The sequence below is a fragment of the Saccoglossus kowalevskii genome, chromosome 3 (assembly GCF_978046115.1).
Source record: "Saccoglossus kowalevskii chromosome 3, keSacKowa6.1, whole genome shotgun sequence".
NCBI classification, from domain to species: domain Eukaryota; kingdom Metazoa; phylum Hemichordata; class Enteropneusta; family Harrimaniidae; genus Saccoglossus; species Saccoglossus kowalevskii.
In genome coordinates, this window is record NC_140643.1 from 29,529,609 (window position 1) to 29,553,717 (window position 24,109).

General features: G+C 35.0%; 1 protein-coding gene across 1 annotated transcript; it reads right to left on the reverse strand.

Annotated features, from left to right (window-relative positions):
- Positions 1-879: 879 nt before the first annotated feature.
- LOC144343683 (ATP-binding cassette sub-family C member 9-like) lies at positions 880-23,022 on the reverse strand. Its single transcript, XM_078006105.2, has 30 exons — positions 22,398-23,022; positions 21,308-21,547; positions 20,541-20,738; positions 20,234-20,386; positions 18,807-18,962; positions 18,414-18,548; positions 17,465-17,627; positions 16,130-16,170; positions 15,476-15,736; positions 15,161-15,337; positions 14,895-14,973; positions 14,417-14,522; positions 13,866-13,964; positions 13,490-13,655; positions 13,124-13,264; positions 12,815-13,028; positions 11,892-12,100; positions 10,346-10,585; positions 10,025-10,182; positions 9,769-9,861; positions 9,428-9,530; positions 8,946-9,059; positions 8,671-8,782; positions 8,015-8,145; positions 7,842-7,920; positions 7,138-7,246; positions 2,237-2,340; positions 1,986-2,119; positions 1,716-1,778; positions 880-1,020 (listed from the first exon to the last, which is right to left on the reverse strand). The coding sequence occupies exons 1-30, from the start codon at positions 22,980-22,982 to the stop codon at positions 880-882; spliced, it is 4,704 nt and encodes a 1,567-aa protein (XP_077862231.1). The 5' UTR covers positions 22,983-23,022.
- Positions 23,023-24,109: the final 1,087 nt, after the last annotated feature.

Genomic DNA, 24,109 nt, shown 5'->3' on the forward strand with positions numbered 1-24,109 from the left:
CGCCATCATATTTTGTCATGATTTCATCGATTATTTGTAATTGCTATTGCTATATTGCAGTTATATTTTTAAATGCCTTATTTGTTTTATTAGAGGTACATCTGCTCAAGTCTGTGATCAAAATAATACATACTTCAATGATTTTGCAAGCAATAAATACATTTTTTGCATTAGAATATGAAGTGGGTACTGTTTGGCAAAATTCAGCAGTCTCATAATTAAGTTATCAAAACATTTTCTCATTTTATGGATTATTTGAACACATATTTTTATCAGCTCAACATAAATTGGATATCAAAAAATTTACACAATAAAAAGAACTCGGAACTTATAACAAGTACATTTTGATCAAAATCAACACCTTTAGGCAACAACAACAAAGTCGCTTAAGGAATGTTAAAAAGGTTCATTCCTCAATCGTTAGTATACATTTGAATTTTCAAAAGAAAACGAAAATGAAAGTTGAAGTATGAGTCTGTAACAAAACAAACTCGACATGTGTGCTAGAGAAAATCAACAATCAATTACATTCCTTTTTGATGCGACGGTGACAACTCCATTCAACACATAGGAAATAGGTATTATTGAATTACCTAGAATCAACAAAACTAATTAGTTGAACACGGCGTTGTACCGATCATATTTTATAATGAATGCTTTTTACGTGAATAGCACGAACAAATTCTGATATATTGTCAACTTATTGATTACAAACCAAATGGTCGCAGACGTCATATAATAAATACGTCTCATCAATATAATTTATAATAATATTTACACAACTTTCTGATTTTTGTAAAATGAAATATGACACAGCCTCAGTATTGCATACTGAGTATACAATGAAGAACATAAACGCCAATTATAAATACAAAGTTATCATAGACCACTTTCACGAACTAAACTGGAAAACGCGCTGTCGTCTCGTTGAAGCAGATTCTGTGGTGTATCATATTCAACGACTTTGCCGTCACTTAAAACCAATACGTAATTAGAATCTAGAATGGTTGACATACGGTGCTGGAAATAATAGAATCATCGCAAGTTATTTTTCACAAAAAACAATAAATGTACAGTAATCAAGATTCATAGAACCGACCACAGAATAGTACGTGTTGGAATATTTATCATGCAGACACGTCTAGTGTGCTGCGTTTTTTGTGTGTGCATCAACTGTGGTTGACGGATCACGTAATAATTTTAAGAAGTACAAATGTACATGAAATTAAAAAGCGTTCCTATCGAATGGCGGTATAACAGTAATTAACATATGCAAAACACTATTGATAACTTGTGTATATACGCATCTCAAGACTCCATCTACATGCGATGTACACGCTATTTGGACCATGGTTGTATTAATAGCATAATCATTAGCTAATGAAAGTAAAGATGCTCATGAGCGCAATTTATTAGCATGTGAATCAGAACAAGGTCGGACTTACAATCACATTTCCATTATTCACGAATTCACATAAAAGGGTGTAATTAGGCTGCGTCAATGTTAGCCTAATTGATCCAAAAAAGGTGTGAATTATATTTAGCTGCAGGTAGTTCTAATTTACAAAATACATCTGTGTACGTTTCATACAGCCAGACACAACTTGCCTCACAGACTTAAAAGAATAAAGTGAAAAAGACGGCAGCGTTTAGTCACCTCCTCCAGATAATATAAAGGTGAATACACTCTATATGAATGTTTGAAATGTACTTACAGCTATGATGAGAACAGTAGTATTTTGAAATGACGATGATACCACGTGACTTATTATTGTATCCTGGAAAGAAATAACACATAGAACTTATATGTATAACTTATATAATTACATATTCGTCTTAAAGGTACAGTCAAACCCATGAAGCGAATTGAAGTTAGAACAAAACACAATTAACAATAAACTTAGCAAGGGTTGATCGATTGATTGATTGATCGATTTTGCGACAAATTTTTATTTAATTTTATCAAACATATCTCTTGCACTTACTGTTTTTATATCAATAGATGCCGTGGCTTCATCCATGATAACAATCTTGGCGTTCCTGAGAAATGATCTGGCTAGGCAAAACAGCTGACGCTGGCCAACACTGAAATTCTCACCTCCATCGCTAACATGTGAATCTAATAGTGAGAGTCGAACTGTTTAACTATCATAATATATCTGGACACACACAAGATCAGAATGTTCAAGATCAGTATTTTCTCAAATTAAATGAAAAAAGTCATTTACAGACTAACCTAATTGACCAGCAAGTTTAAGAACGATATCCTTCAATTGGGCAGCAGACAGAGCATTCCATATTTCCTCATCACTTCGCTTCTCTTGTGGGTCCATGTTAAATCTATAATGATATTTAGCATACAGTGGTTTTTATTGAGTAATGGGATAATTTTAATGTTTATATATATGGTCTTTATTTATAATAGAAGGCCATCGGCCCATAATATCTACATAAATTATGTATATTTAAAAATAAAATTACAATTTTTAAACAATTGACAATTCTTGTAGCTCTTTTCACAATTTCATTGCGTGAAAAGTAAAGGCTCCCAGTCTGTGAAAAAGATCTGTATTTTTTGTAGCCATTAATTTGTAATATTTACTGATTGTTGGGGGATTAAAAAAGTTAGCAGGAATATATTTTATTCTTAAATTGACAAAAAAGGAACAAATAAGTAAAAAATGGTATTCATTTTCAATTTTGTTACTGTTACAAAGCAAGCAAATGCGTTCACTCCTATCTACATTATTTTTTGTCTGTCTCAATACGTGGCATAGTGGCATGAACATCGTAGTCGAGCTAACATTTGAACATGAGAATGCACTTTCACACAAAATAAATACTTTTCAGGTTCCAAAGAAAATTTAAATTCCCCATAAAATGTCAGTTTCTCTAAGGTACATACCTGGCTGAACCAACCAGTATATAGAACTTGTTTCATTTTTTTCTTAAAAATGCGTAAAAACACATTTACCTTATTTACAGTTTGTGATCCCCAAACATCATCTAAGTTACATAAAAATAATACTTTTTTAACATGACTAACCCAGGTTAACCTGGATCTAAGATTGGATATTTTAATATTATACAACACAAGGTAGCATTTCTTTGGGTAACGGGTTTCTGGCATTTTTAATGATTTTGTCCAAGATCTAATGCATTTTATTGTTGTGTGAAAATAAATAGGAAATCTGCCACACTCGCCCAATACTGCAACATTTGGAGCATTGCAGGAGATACCCAATAACGTCAGACTAGAGATTGTACACGTTCCAAACATAAATGATTTTCAAAGCCCCATACCTCGGAACCATAAGTTAATATTGGTAACACCATAGTGTCAAACATTTTTAAAAAATACATCAAAGGATAGCATACCTGTAATTTGTGTAACCCTGGTAATATTGAAAAATGCTTTCTTTGCCTGTTGTGATAATATTTTTGTTGTTTCAGACCAAGAAAGTCGGTTTGAGAAAATAACATCTAAATATTTATAATATGGCACCACTTTGATTTGTTTCCCATCGTAAGTCCATTTTTTTGAAAGTTGACCCCCAGCTTTGAATACAATCACTTTAGTTTTAGATAAATTTACAATTAGTTTCCACTTATTACAATAAGAACTCAATGTGTTAAAGTGTCGCTGTAAGCCAATGACAGTGTCAGAAAATAAAGCGACATCATCTGCAAAAAGCAAGCACATAATTTCAACCAAAACAGGTGAAAGTTGTATGCCCCTCTGAACCCCAGAATGTAACTCGTGTGCCAATCCATTTATAAAAAAGGAAAACAAGAAGGGGCTAAGCATACAACTCTGACGCACATCGGTTGGGCAGTTAAAATAATCAGTACAACTAGTAATAGACGTGCGCACGACTTGACATCTTTGTACATAGCATAAAGCATTTTGAACATTTTACCTGTAACACCACCCCTCAGAAGAATATACCACAATCGTTGGCGTTCAACCGTGTCGAAGGCCTTGGAAAATGGACAAACGCACAATAAAATTTTCCACGTTTTTTAGACAGATATTTTTGAATAACGCACTGTAAAATGAAGATACTATCAACAGTTGAATAACCACCACAAAACCAGCCTGTGATTCGTCAATCTTTCCGAAGGCCTCCGACCAGAACCCGAGACGTCGGTTTAGAATAGACGTGAATATTTTGCTAAATATACTTAGTAGAGATATTCCCCTGCAATTGTCGGGTCTGTTTAGTGAACCGTTTTTGTGAAGTGGTACAATGATAGCCCTTGACCACTGCTGAGGAAACATACTTAAATCAAATAATCTGTTAAATAGCACAATTAAGTACGACAAAAGATAATCTATATTCGATTTAAAAAATCCCCTAATAATCCATCCGGTCCGGGTGATTTGCCATATTTTAACTTGCGAACCGCTACTATAATCTCTTCACCCAAGATCGGACTATTTAAAATCTCGCAGTTTGCTTCCGACTCTACCCCAAAAGAAATATCAACACTGTTAATTAAATTTAAAAACTCGACAGAAGGAGGGAAATCATCCTGTCCTGGTGAATCACAGGGAGTAAATAATTTACAAAAATAATCAAACCACTCATCAGGTTGGATAGAGTTAATACTAACAGGTAAGGACGATAAACGTCGCAAAATGTTCCAAAACTTTGTTTGAATATTTCAATCCCAATTCCAATTCCGTCCTTTTTTCACAGAAAAGGTACGTTTTTTCTCTCTACACACAAGTTTAAAATTTCTTTTCGCGGCTTTATACAAATTAAGCGAATCCATTAATGCTATTAACAACTCGGAAATTTCTCAACAATTTATACTTCCAATACTTCAAAGCTTTACACTCGTTGTGAAACCAAGATGGCTGACTAGGATACTGTGATACGTTTTCGGGTGCCCGTCTACCCATTCCACACAAATCAGCTGTCCTCGTAAAGATATTACTCAGATTATCAACAAAATTAAAAATGTCATAAGTAGGATCGGAAATAAAGCTGTCAAGACCTTTGTCAGCTAAACTAGATTGGAGTTTATGAGAAAAAACGTTTTCTTTATTCAGTGACCAAACGTAACGTTTTAAAACTAATTCATTTGTTTCATTCTGAGTGGTAGTCACATTTGGTACACTGGCATTTAATGAAAAAGACAAGGGAAGGTGATCGGATTCCGTACAAATACTAACTGCAAAAGTGGACAATATTGAAAACAGAATAGAGGACATAATAGTATAATCAACCACGCTGGCACCCGAATTAACGATGCAAGTGAACTCCCCGTGTTTGGCATCCTCGCCAAAGCAGCCATTTATAATATGCAAGTTAAACGTACAACACAGTATCGACCTCCCGAAACTATTTACTGTTACCGTGTTAACGCAAAATCATCTTTGTCATAAAGGAAATCGGAATCCAGCATATATTTCGTATCATCATCTATTATATAATCAGGTATTTCGCCTGTTCGAGAATTCAGGTCACCAGTAATTATAATGTAAACATCGTTCAATTTAGATAGAATGTCTACAAGTTCATTTTCTAAAAGTTCTATGCCATTTGACGAAGAAAGACTATTATAGATGACATCTTTATCTAACCCAAAAATATTTCTATCAAACAAAAGAAATATACAATCATGTAAAGCAGAATTAAGCGTTTGACATACCTGGATAGATTACGCACTATAGTGCAGACACCCCCAGCGTATCTACCACGTGTAGTGTTACGTTTACGGGATGTACTGTAATCTGTAAATCCTGGGAAATGTTGGTTTAACTGATCATCATTTTCTGCCCATGTTTCAATAAAAGATACTACATCAAAACTTGTAAAATTTAAAGAACTATTTTTGTTATTCAAACCTTGAACATTCAAAGTTTGAAAACTTACTATGTGTGGGCCAAGGCCACACCTCTAGATAGTTATGTTTGTCCTGGCGTTTTCTTTTGTGCGTTTCTGTAGCCGTGTTTCTGGTCCATGTAACTCTGCTGTTTTCTTTGTACTATCCATTTCGTTCTTCTTATCTATTACAACCAATTTTCCACTCTTGTAATAAGCAAATTTACCTTGCTTCTTGCTTCCGTAACGGTTTTTCGTTGTCGCTTTTTAAGTTCGTTGCCAATGCCGATACCAACCTTCTTAAGTTCCGATCTGGCCGCCAACGCAATCATTTTATCATTCCGGTGGTGAAACTTTACGATAACAGGACGCGCACTATTTGTTCTACTACCTGGTGCTCGATGTGCTCTAACTATATCACGAGGTACCCACTGCTTTTTGTTCACATGCATATTCAAAATACCCAGTACTTGCTCCTTGCATTGGTCAAACGATTCACCCGGTATCTCCTCAATTCCGTGCAGCCGAACATTTTCCCTCCGCAAGATCGATTCCGATTTATCTGCATCATTTTCGACGGTTTCTATGCGATCAAATAATTTACCCAGCTTCATAGATATAGAGGCCAAGTCTAAATTTACTGCATGCTTACTTTCCTTCAGTTCACGAACGCCCACTTCAACTTTGTCAAACAATTTTTTAAGTTGAACAGATTTCAGGTCTTCCCTCATCTTTTTCATTTCGTTTAATAGTTCTGACTTCATGGACGACACGGCTTCAATGACATCATTATCACGGGGACCGGGTTTGAGTTCAATATCACCAGCTAATTGTAACAAGTATGAAATATATGGGTTTCTAAACTCGCGTGTTACGTGTTGGTTCAACGAACATAAAAGAATGTCGGCTTTCTGATTTAAAATTTCGAATGCAACTAGATTTGTCTTCTGGAATCAATACCAAATAGTAGCACCGCGATACAAACAGTCAATCGATATGATAGCTCATTTGCATACGACCATCTCGTTGTTGGACAGGAGAACTTGAGACGAATGTCTTTCCAGTTTTTTGGATGAACATCCGATTCGACATCTCCAACTCATAATGCTATCTCCCATCTTTTGGCTAACTATAACGGCACATTTCAACACAAAATACTTAGAATTAATGGAGAAAGAATGAAGTTTTCACGAGGAGCTGTGATACCGCTACCTACCATTCAAACTCCAATCACGTGACTCAATTAATGTTTAATAATGTAAGTTTTCCTCGTGAAATAATATACATACTACAAGACACATACCTTATAGTTCCACTAAACAATACAGGATCCTGTGGGATAATTGATATTTGTCTTCGTAATCTCAGCAGGGGTACATGCGATATATCAACACCGTCCATCAGGATACGACCTACATGGAATACATCAAATTATTTTATTGTAATGTTGGTATATACCCTATGAATAAAAGTGTATACAGAATCACAATACTTGTAAACAATAGCGATAAACTATTACAATATTGTACATTAAGAATCTTGGTTAAGTAAAAATTGAACGATTGATACAAACTAACAATGTTCGACTTTTTCGGTACATGGCAAAATAAGTATAAGAATCTTGAAACAATGTAATAATGTATCTTAACATTGTGCGTGAAACAAATGGTTAATATTTAAGGTACTTACAATACTGACCAAAAATGGTCAAGAACAATCCACTGTAATTACATAATTAAAACCAAAACAAGAACGAGGACAGACATTTCCCCCATATACTTTGACCTTCATCCACAATAAGGACAAGGCAAAAATAAGTATAAGAATCTTGAAAAAATGCAATAATTTATATAAACATTTTGCATGGCCAAGAACAATCAATTCACCGTAATTACATAATTACAACAACAACAAAACAAGAAGAACAGACATTTCTCTGCCCCCATATACCTTGAGCCTCATCAACGATGATAAGGACAAGGCTAAAATGAAAACTGAAACTCATACCTTTAAACGTATCAATAATTCTGAATAATGCCAAGGTGAGCGACGATTTACCACTACCAGTTCGCCCGCATATACCTATCTAATTAAATCACACATATTAGTATGTTTGTCTGCATACACTGTTTAAACTTGATTGGAATAGAATGTAACTGCAGTGTTTATAACACAAATACCTTATTGCCTGCTCTAAAGTGAATGCTGATATCTTGTAATACAGGATCCAATCCAGTAGCATAACGTACTGAAATGTTCTCTATGTTGATATCTCCTCTATCGGGCCAATCTTTGGGTGGGTTGTATATACCTGTAATTCAAAAGCAATACGCGATTAAAGCATCATGACACATGCAGGTTCTCTGCTCAAAGGAATTGGCTACACATCGAACTCATTCGATACATTCAAACAAAAGTAACACGTTAGTCGTATCAAAAAGCAATACTTCTTCTAAAAGTAGTAAATGTAATCGATTGATATTGTTTCAAGATTTACTGAAATACCAAGTTGAATTATAGTGTTATGCATAATAAAAAAAATGGCTGCCATGGCTATGCAGATAATACAGTTAGCACCGACCATGCAATATACATATTCCACATACACATACGCATTACTAACAGTGATATATACGAACCTAATAATATAGCTGGATACAATTTACTAAATCATCATCACAAACATGACAAAAATATAGTGGGATAAAACATGTATTGCCCCAGACCCTGGCCATTTATTTAAAATAGTTATCACACAAAAATAGTGAACATAACTATTGCATATTCATTAATTGTGAGCAAGCAAGGAAACGGGCATTGTGAATTTCCAACATACCGTTATACTGTTCAACCTCAATGTTCGTATAGTGTTTAACTCGTTCAACTGCATTCATTTGCATTTCAATATCTACCGCATTCCGAATTATCCACGTCATATATCCTGATATCTGAATAAACGAGAGTGTTGGTTGCCATAATAATGGTCACGCCCATTTATGAACAGTTAAATGGGACAATGTGAATATAATCAGTATAACATTTGATTTAAATCTCATGCTTAGATTTAAATCTAATTTTTAGACTGAAATATTAGTAATTATTACGACTCACTGAAATTGCGTATGTCAAGGAAAGACCGACTAGACTCGGTTCAAGGCCAGTTGCAACTGAGGATACCAATCCAGACAATCCTGATATAAGAATAATAACAGCAGCCAAGAATTCCTGAAACAAATATAGACCAGAATTACACGTAACTGAAGTAAGTAAGTAAGTATAGAAAAATAAATAATTTTCGTCAAACATTATAAACGTTCTGAAATGCGTGTTTACAAAAGTAAACATACGAAAATGAATGTTATACACACGAGATGTATCAAATAACCAAACATGCAATATGTTGATATATATATTAGTACAAATTATACTTATAAGGTAAGTACGCGAATCGTTAATCGTGGTATGGGTCTCATTACATATACATTTGTGTGCCAAGCGAACGAAACGTAAAACACTCCAAGTTGTGTAATTTAATATATTAATGTCAAATAAATTAGGTCAGTATATGTACAGACTTATGTTGATAAGCTCACCAGTCGGATTCCCAGCCACCTATTGCCGGTATGTAGATACAACTGTGCAACGTTGTTAAAATCCACTGTTCGAAGTAAACGTGTTTTAAAAGCACTTTCTTTCCTGAAATAATTAAATATTGTTTGCGATAAACATTGCCAATTTATTGGTCATTGGGTACTTGAGACAGAATCATTATAACATATTATTAGAATGCCAAGTTCTTAACCATATAATCCAAAAATGCTATATATAAGTGGAAAAGCGTAATCCATGGTCGTCATTATTGTCTCATTCATTTCAAGGCGACGACATTGTAGAGTACGTCATGAATGTTTAATCCTGATAAGTCAATGCATACCTATAAGCTCTAATAGTTGACAAACCTCCCAGTGATTCTGAGTAATGGGCAAACACAGGTGACCGTGTTATGCTATCAAGACGCTGAATTTCTCTAAAATGAAAAAAAAATACTAGCATTATTTCACATGAATGAAACAATATAACGAATAGACTCAGAGTAATACATTTCAATAATTGCGTCGTATTAAATTATTCAGGCGGACATGTGATCTGGGTTTTTATATGTGTTCAATATTACTAGGTAATTAACAAACCTTGAGGTGGTAATGTAATATCTTTGCAAGAAGATATACACAATCAACACAGGTGTCACAAACGCAATAAAGATCGGAGTCACAATACTATTCACAACTAAGGCTGAGACCACTTGTAAGAACGAGTTCATAAAAGAGTTCATGGTAAGCCAAATTTTCTAGAAATATATAAATAACTCATAGTAGTTTGATAAATAACAATTTCATGTAATCTTTATATGTAATTGACTGTATTGAATGCGTGGAACAATATTACTCTGTGTAACTGCATTGTAATGATGAATAATATATACGCTACAACATCAGCAAAATCAATTGTACCTGATCTATAACTTGGGTATCAGCTGAAAATCTGTTCAGTATCCGACCTGTTGGAGTTGTGTCGAAAAACCTCATTGGTGCATTGACGATATTACGTAATAGCGCAATGTGTAAACGTTTAGCAGCAAATAAAGAAAATATTATATGACAAGATGTGGCTAGCAACGTAGCCATCACGTAGGACATAGTAAGTGCACTGTAACCAGTCAAGTAGTAACTTAATATTTCATCTTGTTCATTCTGTAAAATATAAAACATGACATTGATAGAATGAGTGTCGTCTGAATTCTGAATAACTAATAAAAATAATAAAATTGCCAATGGGGAGGCAATAGTTTCCCTTGAAATGTAAATATTCAGTTGATTAGAAGATTAGGAATGCGAATCATGTCAAGGGTAATATCTGAAATATTTGAAAATATTATAAAACAATTTGAATTTCAAAAATTGAAAAACAAATTGCAACAACATAATATAGGGGCTTTTTATGATTTCATTGACCATTTCATAATGAATATGGGTCAGTGTGCTCGTCCTCAACCTCTGGTGGTTTTGGAATAGAGTTACATAATTGATAGAATGCGTGTTGTATGTTTTAGACTTAATAACTAACTAATCGTAATAATGTAATTGCCAATGGGGAGGCAATAGTTTCTCTTAAAATGTAAATATTTAGTGGTTTCGATGGATAGGGTGGATTAATTAATGTCAAGGGTAACATCTCTGATTTTATTGTCAAAAATATCATAAAATATTTAGAATTTCGAAAATTAGAGAACGAATTGCCAATAACACAACATTGAGGCTTTTTTGACCATTTCATTGGTCTTGGAATAGAGTTATATAACATAAGTCTTCATTGCATGCCAAACAGAAACAGATTTTGACAATATAAAAAAAAATGGCCTCTAAAACCGTGTCTCAAAAACACAACATGTACCTCCTTTACATTTTAGGCCCGGTTTTGAATGAATGGCAGTATTGCAAATTGGGTATCTGTGTCATCTTACCGTGATATAGGTGTATATTGATTATTATTTCATATGGCAAACATTTGCTCTCGAATTAGTAGCACCAGCCCTAATGAAGCTTTAATGAGATGTTTCATTTATGCAATCAGATAAATGAGAGTATGAATATGCAAAACTAACTGATGGATACGACATGAAATTCCTCGTTTCATATGGTCATCTGTGCAATCCGCCAAAAACAAATGAACAACGTCATGCTCCCCACACGGGGTGTATTTTGTAATATGTATCGTACTGTCACTCATTTCGGGCACTATATCAATCTTAGCCACATTTCAGAAGCACCACACACACCTTTGTGTAACGCAGAGAGAATTGTCAAGGAAACACAGATAATTTGGGGAAGTTGGTGGATCAAAGCACACATTTTGTATAAGGTAGAATATGAAAACCCTAAATTATACTCTTATGACTAAAGTACAAGCATCAGAGTTAACAAAATAGTATATTCAACTAAAGACTATTAGACTTTCAAATTATTGAGAACAGAAATTAAGAAATATGCTGAAGTATACCTCTGTTTGGTTGTCTGCATTAACACCAGCTTCGGACCAATCGGACAACCAAAAGTTAGTTAATATCAGTAAAGTGCCTTGTGTTGCAAACAGAGCTAAGATAAGGCAAACAATTGTGTATTTGATTGCTTTCGCATAAGCCAAAAACACCGTCACGGACATGGAGCCAGTCTCACGTTCTTCCTTTTCAATTAACTTTTCTCCGCATACTGCAAGTAACATATATAAAATAACAAAATGAGTACCACTATAACTTGTGAGTCACGTCAGGACTCCGAGCAAAACATGTATTTTTAAAATATTTTCTACATCGAAGCAACTTAGTTTTATGATCAGAAGAAATAGCTTCTAATTTCCGTAGATAATCATACATCAAATTAAACTTTATTTATATTCATAATATCAATATAGCTTGAATAAATTAATAAAAAATATATTGACAAGCAACAATGATCCCATGCGTGTTATTCATGCTTATAACAAATGATTTTGAACAAGCAGCGACGTGGCGAGATATCTACGCTGTTAGCAATACATATAACACCACGAAATAAACAAATTTGATTAAGGTTCATCTGTGGCACGTATATGTATGAAAAGAATAGATATTTAAATTAGAGAATTGAAAATATCATTACAAATGAACAAATCTGAAGGAGGCCCACATGAGTTAACTATATCTATAATGTCAAAGCAACCGACCATGCGGTTTACAACAAAAAGTCAAAAATATCACTTCCGGGTAAAATTACAACACTATTCATAGAAATAGGGAAATCTGAGAGAAGTATCAAAGCAATCAGACTTACGGACGACGACGGTCATCGGACGCCGACGAACAGTAATATCAGTAATATGATTAGCTACGCTTGACTGTGGAGCTAAAAAGTGCCTTGTACAAATACACAAGAGTTGATACTTACTATTGTCCGTTTTGAACATATCATGTTTCTGTGAGACTTGTTTTTTTAAATAATGACGCTCGTCTCCAGTACTTTTCTCAATATCACTTTCAACTTCTGACTCACTTAAAATTTTCATTACGCCTTCCCATTCCGAATATAGTGTTGGGTCATGCTGTTGTATTACTGTTAAATTCCCCTGTATAGCAATTGTGCCCTTATCAACAACGATAACCTGAAAAATATGAATTATGTGTATGTGTGAAAAATCACAACTTAGTTGATAACAATGAATGCTTCACCGTAATAATTATATGTAATATTCGTTACCTTGCTTGCATATTTCAGATATTGCAACTGGTGGGTTACAAGGACAACAGTGCGTTTTTCTTGTTGAATCAAGAAGTTAATAATGCCATCTTCCATCAAGTGAGATCCTACGTGTACATCTAGAGCTGACAATGGATCATCCTGCAGTGAGTGCAGTAAGTAAATGTATAAAAATCGATAGTTATAGAAAATGAAAATATCAAGAATGGTCACATCGCTTCACGTCAAAAAAATAAATAAAAGTTTGTCAATACATTTTCCTAAAACCTCAATATTCTACACATAACACGCATGAATTACAAACTAGTTTAATAGGCATTTAATTTGGAGGTAAACTGCTGAGTGTGGGTGCTCAGGTGGACCTACCAATATTAATATATCGGTTTTGCTGTACAGTGCCCTGGATAAACTGATTCGTTGTTTCTGTCCTCCACTGAGGTTAATGCCCTTCTCTCCAATCTCCGTCATATCACCACCAGGTAGAATTTCAATATCAGGTAGCAACGAGCAAGCATGCAATACCCTTTGGTACCTTTAAATGTATAGTAAATGTGTGTTATTCCGTAATAATGTAAAGTAGATTTTGGATTTTGAAGACGTTGCCTGAACATATTGCGATATAGCTACTGTAATTATATCAGATATTTGTCTCTGAAACAAATTTTAGAGTTTAACATTCTTTGAAAGTTACACTAACCATAATTATTGTGCCTGTAATGATGAACACATTATCCATACGTACCTTGCATAATCGAATGATGAACCGAACAAAATATTGTTTCTAAAGGTCGCATTCTGTAACCATGGTTTTTGAGGTACATAAGATACTGAATTTGTTTTCCTGCAAAATGAAATTAATCAATACAACATTTTCTAACAAACAACAGTAATATCTGTCATCAAAACATTTATGTGCCTTGATTTAATAGCGGAATTGAAAGAACTGTGCAACCTTATCGTCGGCGTGACTAGAACTACCAACACAGACAAAACGCTTTTGTCCAACAGTGATTTATTATATGTTCCCATATAATTATACAATATGCGTCCAAATTGGTTTGTTCTCAACATGTTTTTCCTGGACTACTACGTTAATTGCAATGTTCTCCCCATTTACACAACTAGCAGCAGCTTCCAATAGTTAAGGTACAATGTGTGCCTTATGTTTGAAATGAAATATTACACTAGTTAACATCAGCAAATTTACTATACTTCCCATATCATATTCTTCGCAGTTATGTTCAAATATAAATGATATATGAACTAGGGAATTATTGGGTTAATTCTACTTGCCTACTAAACTCTACTTTACCACAAAGAATGGTCATTTCTCCAAGTATTGCCGATATAAGAGATGACTTTCCACTTCCAACTAAACCAACAATCATTGTGAGACCTCCTGAAGTCATACAAATACAAACGTGTATCACAGCAACATCAATATTCAATATCGCATTTGTCAGTGCTTTATGAAGTTGTATTTTCTGTTCGTGGCACACGTTATATTCAAAGAAAGTATTTACAGCCGATTACAGATAAGAATATGAATATAGCGAAAATTCAACAGGCCTAATTAATACCCACTATATATATATATATATATATATATATATATATTCACACCATGTAGACATGTTCCACGAAGGTGTTAAAATGGTACTAATATACAGACAAATACCTGTAACGAATTATAATTTTTAGAACAGTTGTCAAGTAATGTCATCATTCGAATTATTTTATGTAAACTATATGGTATTGTATATTAATTTACCTTTTGGAATTTCAGTGGTTATATTATGTAATGTGGGTGTCCCAGATTCTCCCTCCCAAGAGAATGATGCACCTGTAACCTGGACAATTGATATAAGCAGTGTCTTACAAATATCTATACGTCTACACGACCATAACATAATACTTTATCACTCAGCCATCTTGGCAACCATTATTTGACATAAATTGTTAACATCAAGTATACTTGTTAGGCTAATATGCAAATCGAACTTATAGTTATATCTCAACACTTTTTATAAAACATACCTGTATTGCTACATTGTCTGGCAAGATAGTTTCATGTGTACAATCGGCCAAACTTTCTGATTCGAAACTACCATATGACGATTTATCGTCATTTAACATTGTGGTTGTAGGCTGTGCTTTCCATAATGGCTCTGTCTCCATGCTGTCGACATACTCGTCTGTTGGATCATCAGTGTACTGAAATATAAACCCAAAATCACTGTGACATAGACAGTACGACATAGACAATCACATCACTTCCTGTCAGATGAATTATGGGATATCTGTCACTGCTACATGGTACTTAGTTCTAAACAATATTTTAACAGACATTACCTTTTCATCTTGTTCAGGTTCAATATCATGGTAACCTATGTGTGTGTCTGGTCGCCCAAAGTACATTCCAGATAAGTCAATTTCATCAGCTGAGAAGAATACTTGCAATCGTTTGGTGCTAGCAATACCGTTGACAATGTAACCGAGCACACTTGGAAGTTGAAGTAGTGGAACCACGAGTTGATTGAACAGCGCTAACGATGAAAATGTTATTTCTGGGTTGAGGGGAGTTGGGCTCAGTGTAGAATAGACAACGAATGACTATAAACAAAGAAGATATAAATATTTCTTTAATGAATAATCGGCTAAATCATAATTTAAAAAGTTTAATACTATAAAAACCATGTTTCACAATTGCTGAACTTATTGCTCATAAACAATAGAGTTAACACAACAAATATAATTTGCATAATTATTACACGGGTATGCAAATGAACCACTACTGAGCATTATATTTGAGATTACCGACATACCTTCACGACCCGAGGAAGAGTGGCCAATAACCCCCGATACAGATGGTATTTAGTCAACAAGATACTGGGATCAAATAATTATTATTCCCTCGTTTATATACATCGATGCTGTTTCATATATCACATTGGTATATTTTGGAACGTCACATTCCAAGCGATTTTAATTATAATATGTACTTACAATTAATGTCACAATAATTGGCGTGGCATTAGAGAAAAACGCTGAAAGATTAGAAATCGTGTAACATTAGTATACAGAGAATATATCACACTAGTGATAAAATGTATATCCTGTGTTTCATATATTATATCCCTTTCATGTTTGTTTTAAGCGTACAGACTGACTAATTTCTGCGCACGTATTCATGACTTCATAGAGAGAAATATTGTAATTATTTTAATTCTATCAAGCACCATTAATATTTTGAAGTTTGATGATATGGTAGTTAGTTAGACTATCCCTTGATCTCTGTGAAAATCGTTTTACAAAAATTACAACACTGATAAGGTAGCGGGTAAGATAGTTCTCACCTAGATTTTGGGCGGGAGTGTTTCGAAGCCAGTTGAAACTGGAACCAAAATAATCGATATTGAGGCCGTTATTACCTGAATTTTGCTAGATACAGCGGCGCATGCCCTTTTCAAATTCAACCCCGAGGAGAAAAGGGTTGTCCCGGACTTGAGCGTTTTATTTGCACTCTTGTGTGTTCTTGATATAATATATTTTGAACTCTGGTTAAAAATACCATGGGGTTCAACTGATATGGTGCTTTTTTAAATACTGTAATAATCGTAATAAAAAGGAGAGGCCGTGCCCCTTTTTCAAATATGCTATCCTAGAACATGAAATTTTTATAATCAGATTGTATTATACATAAGGGTCAACGTATAAATATAACTCAAAACATCCGGCATCGTGTACCAGATAGCTGTATTACATCGCTGGTTGTGTGAGTCTGCAAAGCAAAACTGTACCTGTTTTCCTCAAAAATGTCACGTCCTTGGAAACAAAGATGTATAAAAGTCCAAGGATAATGAAGTTATAGGCTGTCGCACTGTGTATTTACATGTTTGCCAACCAGCATATGAAAATGTTATAATAAATTTTGCTTGCCGATCAACACAAAATCGCAATCTGTGGCGACATAAATTGTTTAATTAACAGGAACACATACATGTATATTTACTAACAGCAGCGAACAACCCCGTTATTTTATCTTCGAGTGCAAACGACCAGTTCTTGCCAACCAGTCACTGCGCACGCGCACGCAAAACGTGAACAAGTGCGACGGCCTATAAAAGTCCTAGACAAATTTATGAGAACAAAGAATACATGACATTTAGTGTATGTAAATTCCTGAGGGGAGCATCATGATTGGTCGAGAAGCACTAGGGTAGGACGTAAAGCAGGTATAAGTCTATTTTGAACACAAACAAAGGGAATGCTACAATGAAGAATTGTGATAATATGCGTACATAGATTTGAAACATAATAGACAACAATGACAAAACTCACTTGTAATGATTATATGCACACCAACAAGCATCATTTGTTTTATCTCCCGTGCCCGGACCGTCTCAATAGTAGCGGAAAATAGTGCTTCCCAGCCACACAGTTTAAGTAACTTTATACCTTGCAGCATTTCGTTTGATTTCTTTAAACGTTCATCAGATATTGCCTACAAAAATATTTAAAAAGAATTTGAATGAACAAAATTATTTCAAGTGTGTGCTTTTATGTATTATTAACAAAATACCTTTACCTATCATATCTGAGAAGACCAAGACGATTGATCGATTTGAAGAACTGGGATATTCTCCCGTCACATTTAAAGAAATTAGTGACCATATCGATATTAAAAATCTGACCAGTAACGAAACGAACGTACTCTTAATATGGATCGTCTGAGGGCGCAGTTGCATAAATGACCGGAGTAGTTACTATAAAACATGTCTTTTTCCCGAGCATGTCTTTTTCGCGAATTTAGCGAGGGAACTGATTCGCTAATTCAAGATGTCGCTAATGACTTTATTATCAATTCAAAATGGCCAACAAACAAAGAAATCAACAATGACAAAGGCGATTCGCTAAATCAACATTTCGCTATTATGTAATTTTACCACAATTCGCTAAAATTGCATTCCACATTTTCAACATGTTTTACAGTATATATAACCTGTAAGGTTATCATATGCATTGCGTTTTGTGGATATTCTTCATTGCAGTGTCTGTTTATTATTATTATTATTATTATTATTATTATTATTATTATTATATAATATCTTGATAGTCTCATTTTATATCAGAGTCAATATTTACTCCTTCTGCTCATATGCATAATAGTTACGTCAATAGTCTACTTTTCGCCAACTATAAGCAATCATGATGTGTAGCGGTAATCCATTCACAAATCTCTGCACACTATTATTCTAAAGTAGTGTAACCTGCTGCGTCTAAAACTTACCAACACTTTCCTTTGTAATCTGCTCATGTTATCACTGATTTTGTATTGTAAGGGCGTAACAATTAAATATACTGAAGACCCAATAAGCGCTGCTATCCCTAATTCCATATATAACAATAACAGGATGACGATAACCTGAAATTGACAAGTGGTGTACATATCTTATTATTGTGTATGTATGTCTGCAGATAACATAAATGACAAACCATTATTGTGAAAGACGGTAAAATGAGCAAGGTCTTACGAAAAATATGAAACGTAACCAAAAAGAATACATTTGTTTACATAACTATCTTTATAAATGGATGTTAATTCATGTACTTTTGGGGATTGCATTATTATAAATAATTGCATCAAAACACAATTATTCCCTATTTATTTCGTTTCACGTACCTGATATGGTATGGTGTATAGGACAAATTGCATAATGATAAACCATTGTAGAGCTATACAATCCACCGACATGTGATTAGTGATTTGTCCAATTGACATGGTCTCACTAGATAATGTAGATGACGTCAGGCGTAATGCTTTGTCATATATTGCACTCTGTGTCGGAAAATTAATAAATTGTTAGACGTCGGTTTACTGAATAGTTTGCATTACACTGTCAACACAGTTAATGCGGTAGTGGAAGTTTAAATATTGTTGCATCAATTCTCGACCACGGATCAACGTGACATTTTGAAACTTTGCAGTGGATTTCTATGGGGCTTTCATGAGCTGAATCCGTGGATGAAACGCAATTGGCTAATTGACGTCTTTACTCTTCGCTGACGTAGAACATTCAAATTTTTAACATATGAATTTATTTACATTGCCCCGCAGTCAAGAATACACCTTTCCAAGGTCGTCCCTCTAACGAAAACGTGATTTAAAAATGGTGTAGATGGGTTTATTAGGACAGTGAGATGGGAAAAGAAATTTATTTTTAAACATTATATTGATTTTTCAGTATCGTTGGTGGTGATGCATTTGGTCCGTGAAAAGGTTGTGATAGAAGCTGTTGTCACATAGCCAAGGGTTCAGAATTAGGTTGCCACTCACTCTCGTTGAAATTGTACAGTGTTGTCACTTTCTGTGTCCATCATATGTTTTACAGAATAACAGAGCAAGTAGATAATATTAACATACTTGTATATTCAAAAGGCGCATATTTTACAATAAATCAGTTGTTTATCCGCGGTCAAAAGATACAAAAAAAAACAACAACTAAGATTTGACTATCACGACTATAGAAATGTTATCGTGCAACACTTTTTCTCCCACCAATGATCCACAAATTAACCACATTGTCTATTCACATCAATGAACTAAGACAAATGTTGTGTGTGCTTCTGATTTTGAATTATGGTCCCAAGGTGGCAGAGCCGTCCGTGAAATCCGTCCGTCAAGTTTCCAAACACAATTCCAAAACATAACAATTCCGAGATCCTCTTTCAAATATTATTATTTTGTAAGGAAACGGGGGAGAAACGGTAACCCCCCCCCCAAAAAAAAAAATATGTTTTTAAAAAGGTTCTTATCTTCTAATTATATATTTAAAAAATACACGATCGTGTTCTCCTATATCCAAGCTTTCTGAATAACATATATTGTCGTAGTTACGAGCTTAGTTACTGGGAAAGAATATCCTAATTGCAATTACACTATTTCTTTTTTCCCCTCTCAATGAACTGCTTTGTTGTGAGAACGGTTAGTAGAACCGTGTTATTGTTTTAATAATATCACGTCGTCTAAACATGCGGCATCAATGATGTAAGTATCAAAGATGTCAGAGATAGTAATGAATATAGTACTGATACTAGCTGAATATATACCTGCAGGGCTGTCCTAATGTGGATACTTTCCATAACTGATATATTTCCCGCATATTGCAGTGTCATAGACTTCAGTATTGTGGTAATAAAAATTACACCTAACAATACGAAACCATTGCTGAAGTATTCGCTAACTGTTACGTAATACGTACTCTGTGATAAAAGGATAAAGTATATCTCAGTTCAATTGTTAGTAAGTTAGAACACATACAAAGCAAACATGATATGTAGATATTTATACGTATGTTCAATGGTCTGTAATTTTATTTTAACCTGGTATAGAGAGGAAGAGAATATTCCCACTTACATATTCCTCTGATATGTCATCATTGTAATACAATCTTGAACTATATGCGACGACGCCACCTACGGCCAAGGGTGGAATAAAACCAAGCGTATCACTAATTAACTTGTACACAGTGGATATAAATACTGGTCGGCCATATGCTTTCACATATGTTCTCCAGAGTGAGATTCTTCCAGAGTTGTGTGATGTGTTGCTTTCCTATAACAGAGATGCAAATACGATGGTGACGTTCTTGAACATATATCATGTAAGAGGATGCATATGGGTGGGACTGAGGGGTTACTCCCATAGTTGAAGTAGACTTTTGAGCGCCGCTGTTTTGACCACCATTTTAACGGTCGAGGAAATTTTGTTTTGTTTTTGACCCCCTTTTCTCGACCAGCTTAGCAAATTTTAGCAATATTTAGTCAAAAAGCGCTCTCAATGTCGATATGTTTGGGTTCTTTTTTTCAACTGGGTACGGATCACTCCCACCAAAAATTAAGGTGAATACCCCCCCCCCCCCACACACACACACACACACCAGCATTGGGAGGGGGTAAGATACGATCTGGGAAAACATTGAATGTTGGTGAGAGAAACAAATTTGCATTAAGATGAAAAACTGACCTATGGGGCTTCTAAGCATTGGAAATTGCCTTTGACAAAAATGGTAAAAACAATGTGTACATGATTTCTAGCCGACCCAAACAAGCTACAAGACATTTGCGTTCAAAGGGGCATACAACTTATAAAACACGATTTCTCGCAAGAAATATTATACGCACCTTGTAGGCTTTCTGAAATCTCTTGTACTGGTATTTACACTCGAAGTTTTCCGGTAAACATCCCAAATCTGACATTTCTATGGGTTTTTTGTATCCCAGTACGTAAACCCAATTGACGGACCAGAAAGTAACACGTGACATTATATTGGTGAAATTATAAGTGTAAAGTAGTCGCTTCTTCTCTTTTTTCTTTTTTTGATCACTTGCACGACTATTTTTAACCGAACAGCACTCGAACGCCTACATATCAAAGAAATGCGTCAAGTGCTTCAATTGTGTCTAAAATATTGACTTGAAAACTATTAAATAAATTCTCAAAGCCGGAGAGTCGTCGCCTACGCGTGCGTCAGATGGCCATAGCGTGTCATTGCATACAAACAAGCGTCTGCCCATGAGCCTTTGCGTTTTTAGCTTGTGTTGTTATCGTCGCTTGGGACTCAATTCCCGCACGTGCGCAGGTGACGATCCTCCCGCTATAAATTCCCTTTTACGACATCTCTGAGACGCCAATCTGAGAGTAAACTTTGAACCGTCCGATGATAAGCCTCGCCTAGGTGAGAACCACCCAACCCTCTGATGAATGTATTTAAAAACAAAAGGAATGGATGATGGATTACAGTGCCAGCTATAAATAAAATATATTACATAGTGGCTACTTATATCACAGTAGACGTGCATTGAGTAGTAAGATCATTTGATTATATTGGCGTACTGATAAGACCAACTAAAATATTCGTGATTTTAAACTTCTATCTCCACCGAGTGTCACTTCTTATAAATGTTTTAAAATACGTTTTATACGATATTAGTTTAAGTTGTGTACGCAATGAATAAATTACCCGTAACCCGGAAGTGCAGTGACACCTCAACCGTGCCAGTGGACGATGTCCCGTGGACTTTGATGTCGAATAAAATGGCAAGTGACAGTAATTGATTACAGTTATTGAGGTTCTATGATATCTACACAATATATGATATCAGAATAAAATCTAACCCATTTTAACTACCCCTTTGGCTTGTTTCATTGGATTTGTACGTCAACAACAGAAGTGCTGGGGGACCGATTTCGTGATAACTTGATTCGACCTACTTGTTTTCGAAGCAGATTTAACTCCAATACAAGGCACACAAGGTAGCCCAGTGTGCGCAAAATAATGATATCAAAGCGTAGAATATTCACGTCAAATCCTGTATGCTGTATTAATCTGTTAAGTATTACCAGTTCAATAACAGTAGAAGAAATCCAATACACCAGCAATAACCAGGCTAATTGTGGTCGGTCCCAGTATTCCATGTGATGGTAGTAGACCAGACTCATTACAGCGCTGACGAGTGCCAGTGACTGGGGAACGTATAAGTGTGGCTGTGTTGTTGTGTTTCTTGTTAGGTCTGTTAGCATTCCTTCCCCAACGCCGCAAAGCAAAACTATGAATATCGCTATGTATATCATCCATTTTAGAGAGTGACGCGGATATAGCGTAATGCTCGTGGCTTGATAGTACCGTAGATTGGTAGCATATCCAAGCAGGACGAGAACTATAGACATCAGTACTATGAAGAATGCGTGAACGAAAGCTTCTACGAAATGCAGAATACATTCAGTTTCTACATGCTTGACAATTGTGCTTGTAGTTGCGTTGGTCGTCCCACAGAGCTCGGATTGTATAAAACCCATGTCTGCAGTTTTCGGCAAGCACCCCGGTTAACTCAATAGGACTGCCTAAGCTGATAACTACGGTGGCCCATATATACAATCGGCGAAGAATGACCAAATTTCGGCGATCAATGATGCATTGCGACGATCAATAACCAATTACGACGATCAATGACGCATTGCGGCGAACAATAACCAAATTGCGGCGATCAATGACGCATTGCGACGATCAATAACGCATTGCGACGATCAATAACGCATTGCGACGATCAATAACGCTTGCGGCGATCAATAACGCATTGCGACGATCAATAAAGCATTGCGACGATCAGTAACGCATTGCGACGATCAATAACCAATTCCAGCGATCAATAACGCATTGCGACGATCAATAACGCATTGCGACGACCAATAACGCATTGCAACGACCAATGACCAACTTCAGCGATTTAGTTTAAAGGATGGACCCACAATGCTTTGCACACTTCAATGGCGTCCGCCATAGAGTTAACTTCGTTCGTCCACGAACTACAGGTTGTGTAAGTATTCGTTATATGAATAAATCCAAAATACTAGAATCCATTGCTATGGCAAGTCAAGTGTTGCAATATTATTAAAAACAATTTTTTTTTTAAATCCATATTTTATTCCACAAAACGCAATTTATGTTTGTAAATTCTATTTTACATTTCATAAAATATTATTTCGTTTTCTAAAATTCGTATTTGATTGCACCAAACGTATTTTTGTTCAAAGAATTCCTATTTAATTATTCAGACGCCATTTTGTTGTGTACAATTTATATTCCATTCAGTACACAAATTTATGTTTAAATAAAGGTTATTTTGTGTCATTCATTTTACTTCTGTGTTTAGGGTAAATTTATGTTTCAGTTCTGAATCAAAATTATTTCACTCGTGAAATATATTTTACATGCAGAATTCTGTTGGTTTTTTTTCGTTCGACAATTTTCTATTTTGATTCATAAACCGTAACAAACTTAGGGGGCCTACAATTGTATGCCGTGGCGGTGGTGGCGCTGTTGTCATTTTTGGTAAAAAGTAATATTTTCAACTTCTTGTTAAAAACCGCAAGTCTGATTGCTTTGATACTATACATATATGTACCTCAGGTAGACCTTTTTCAGA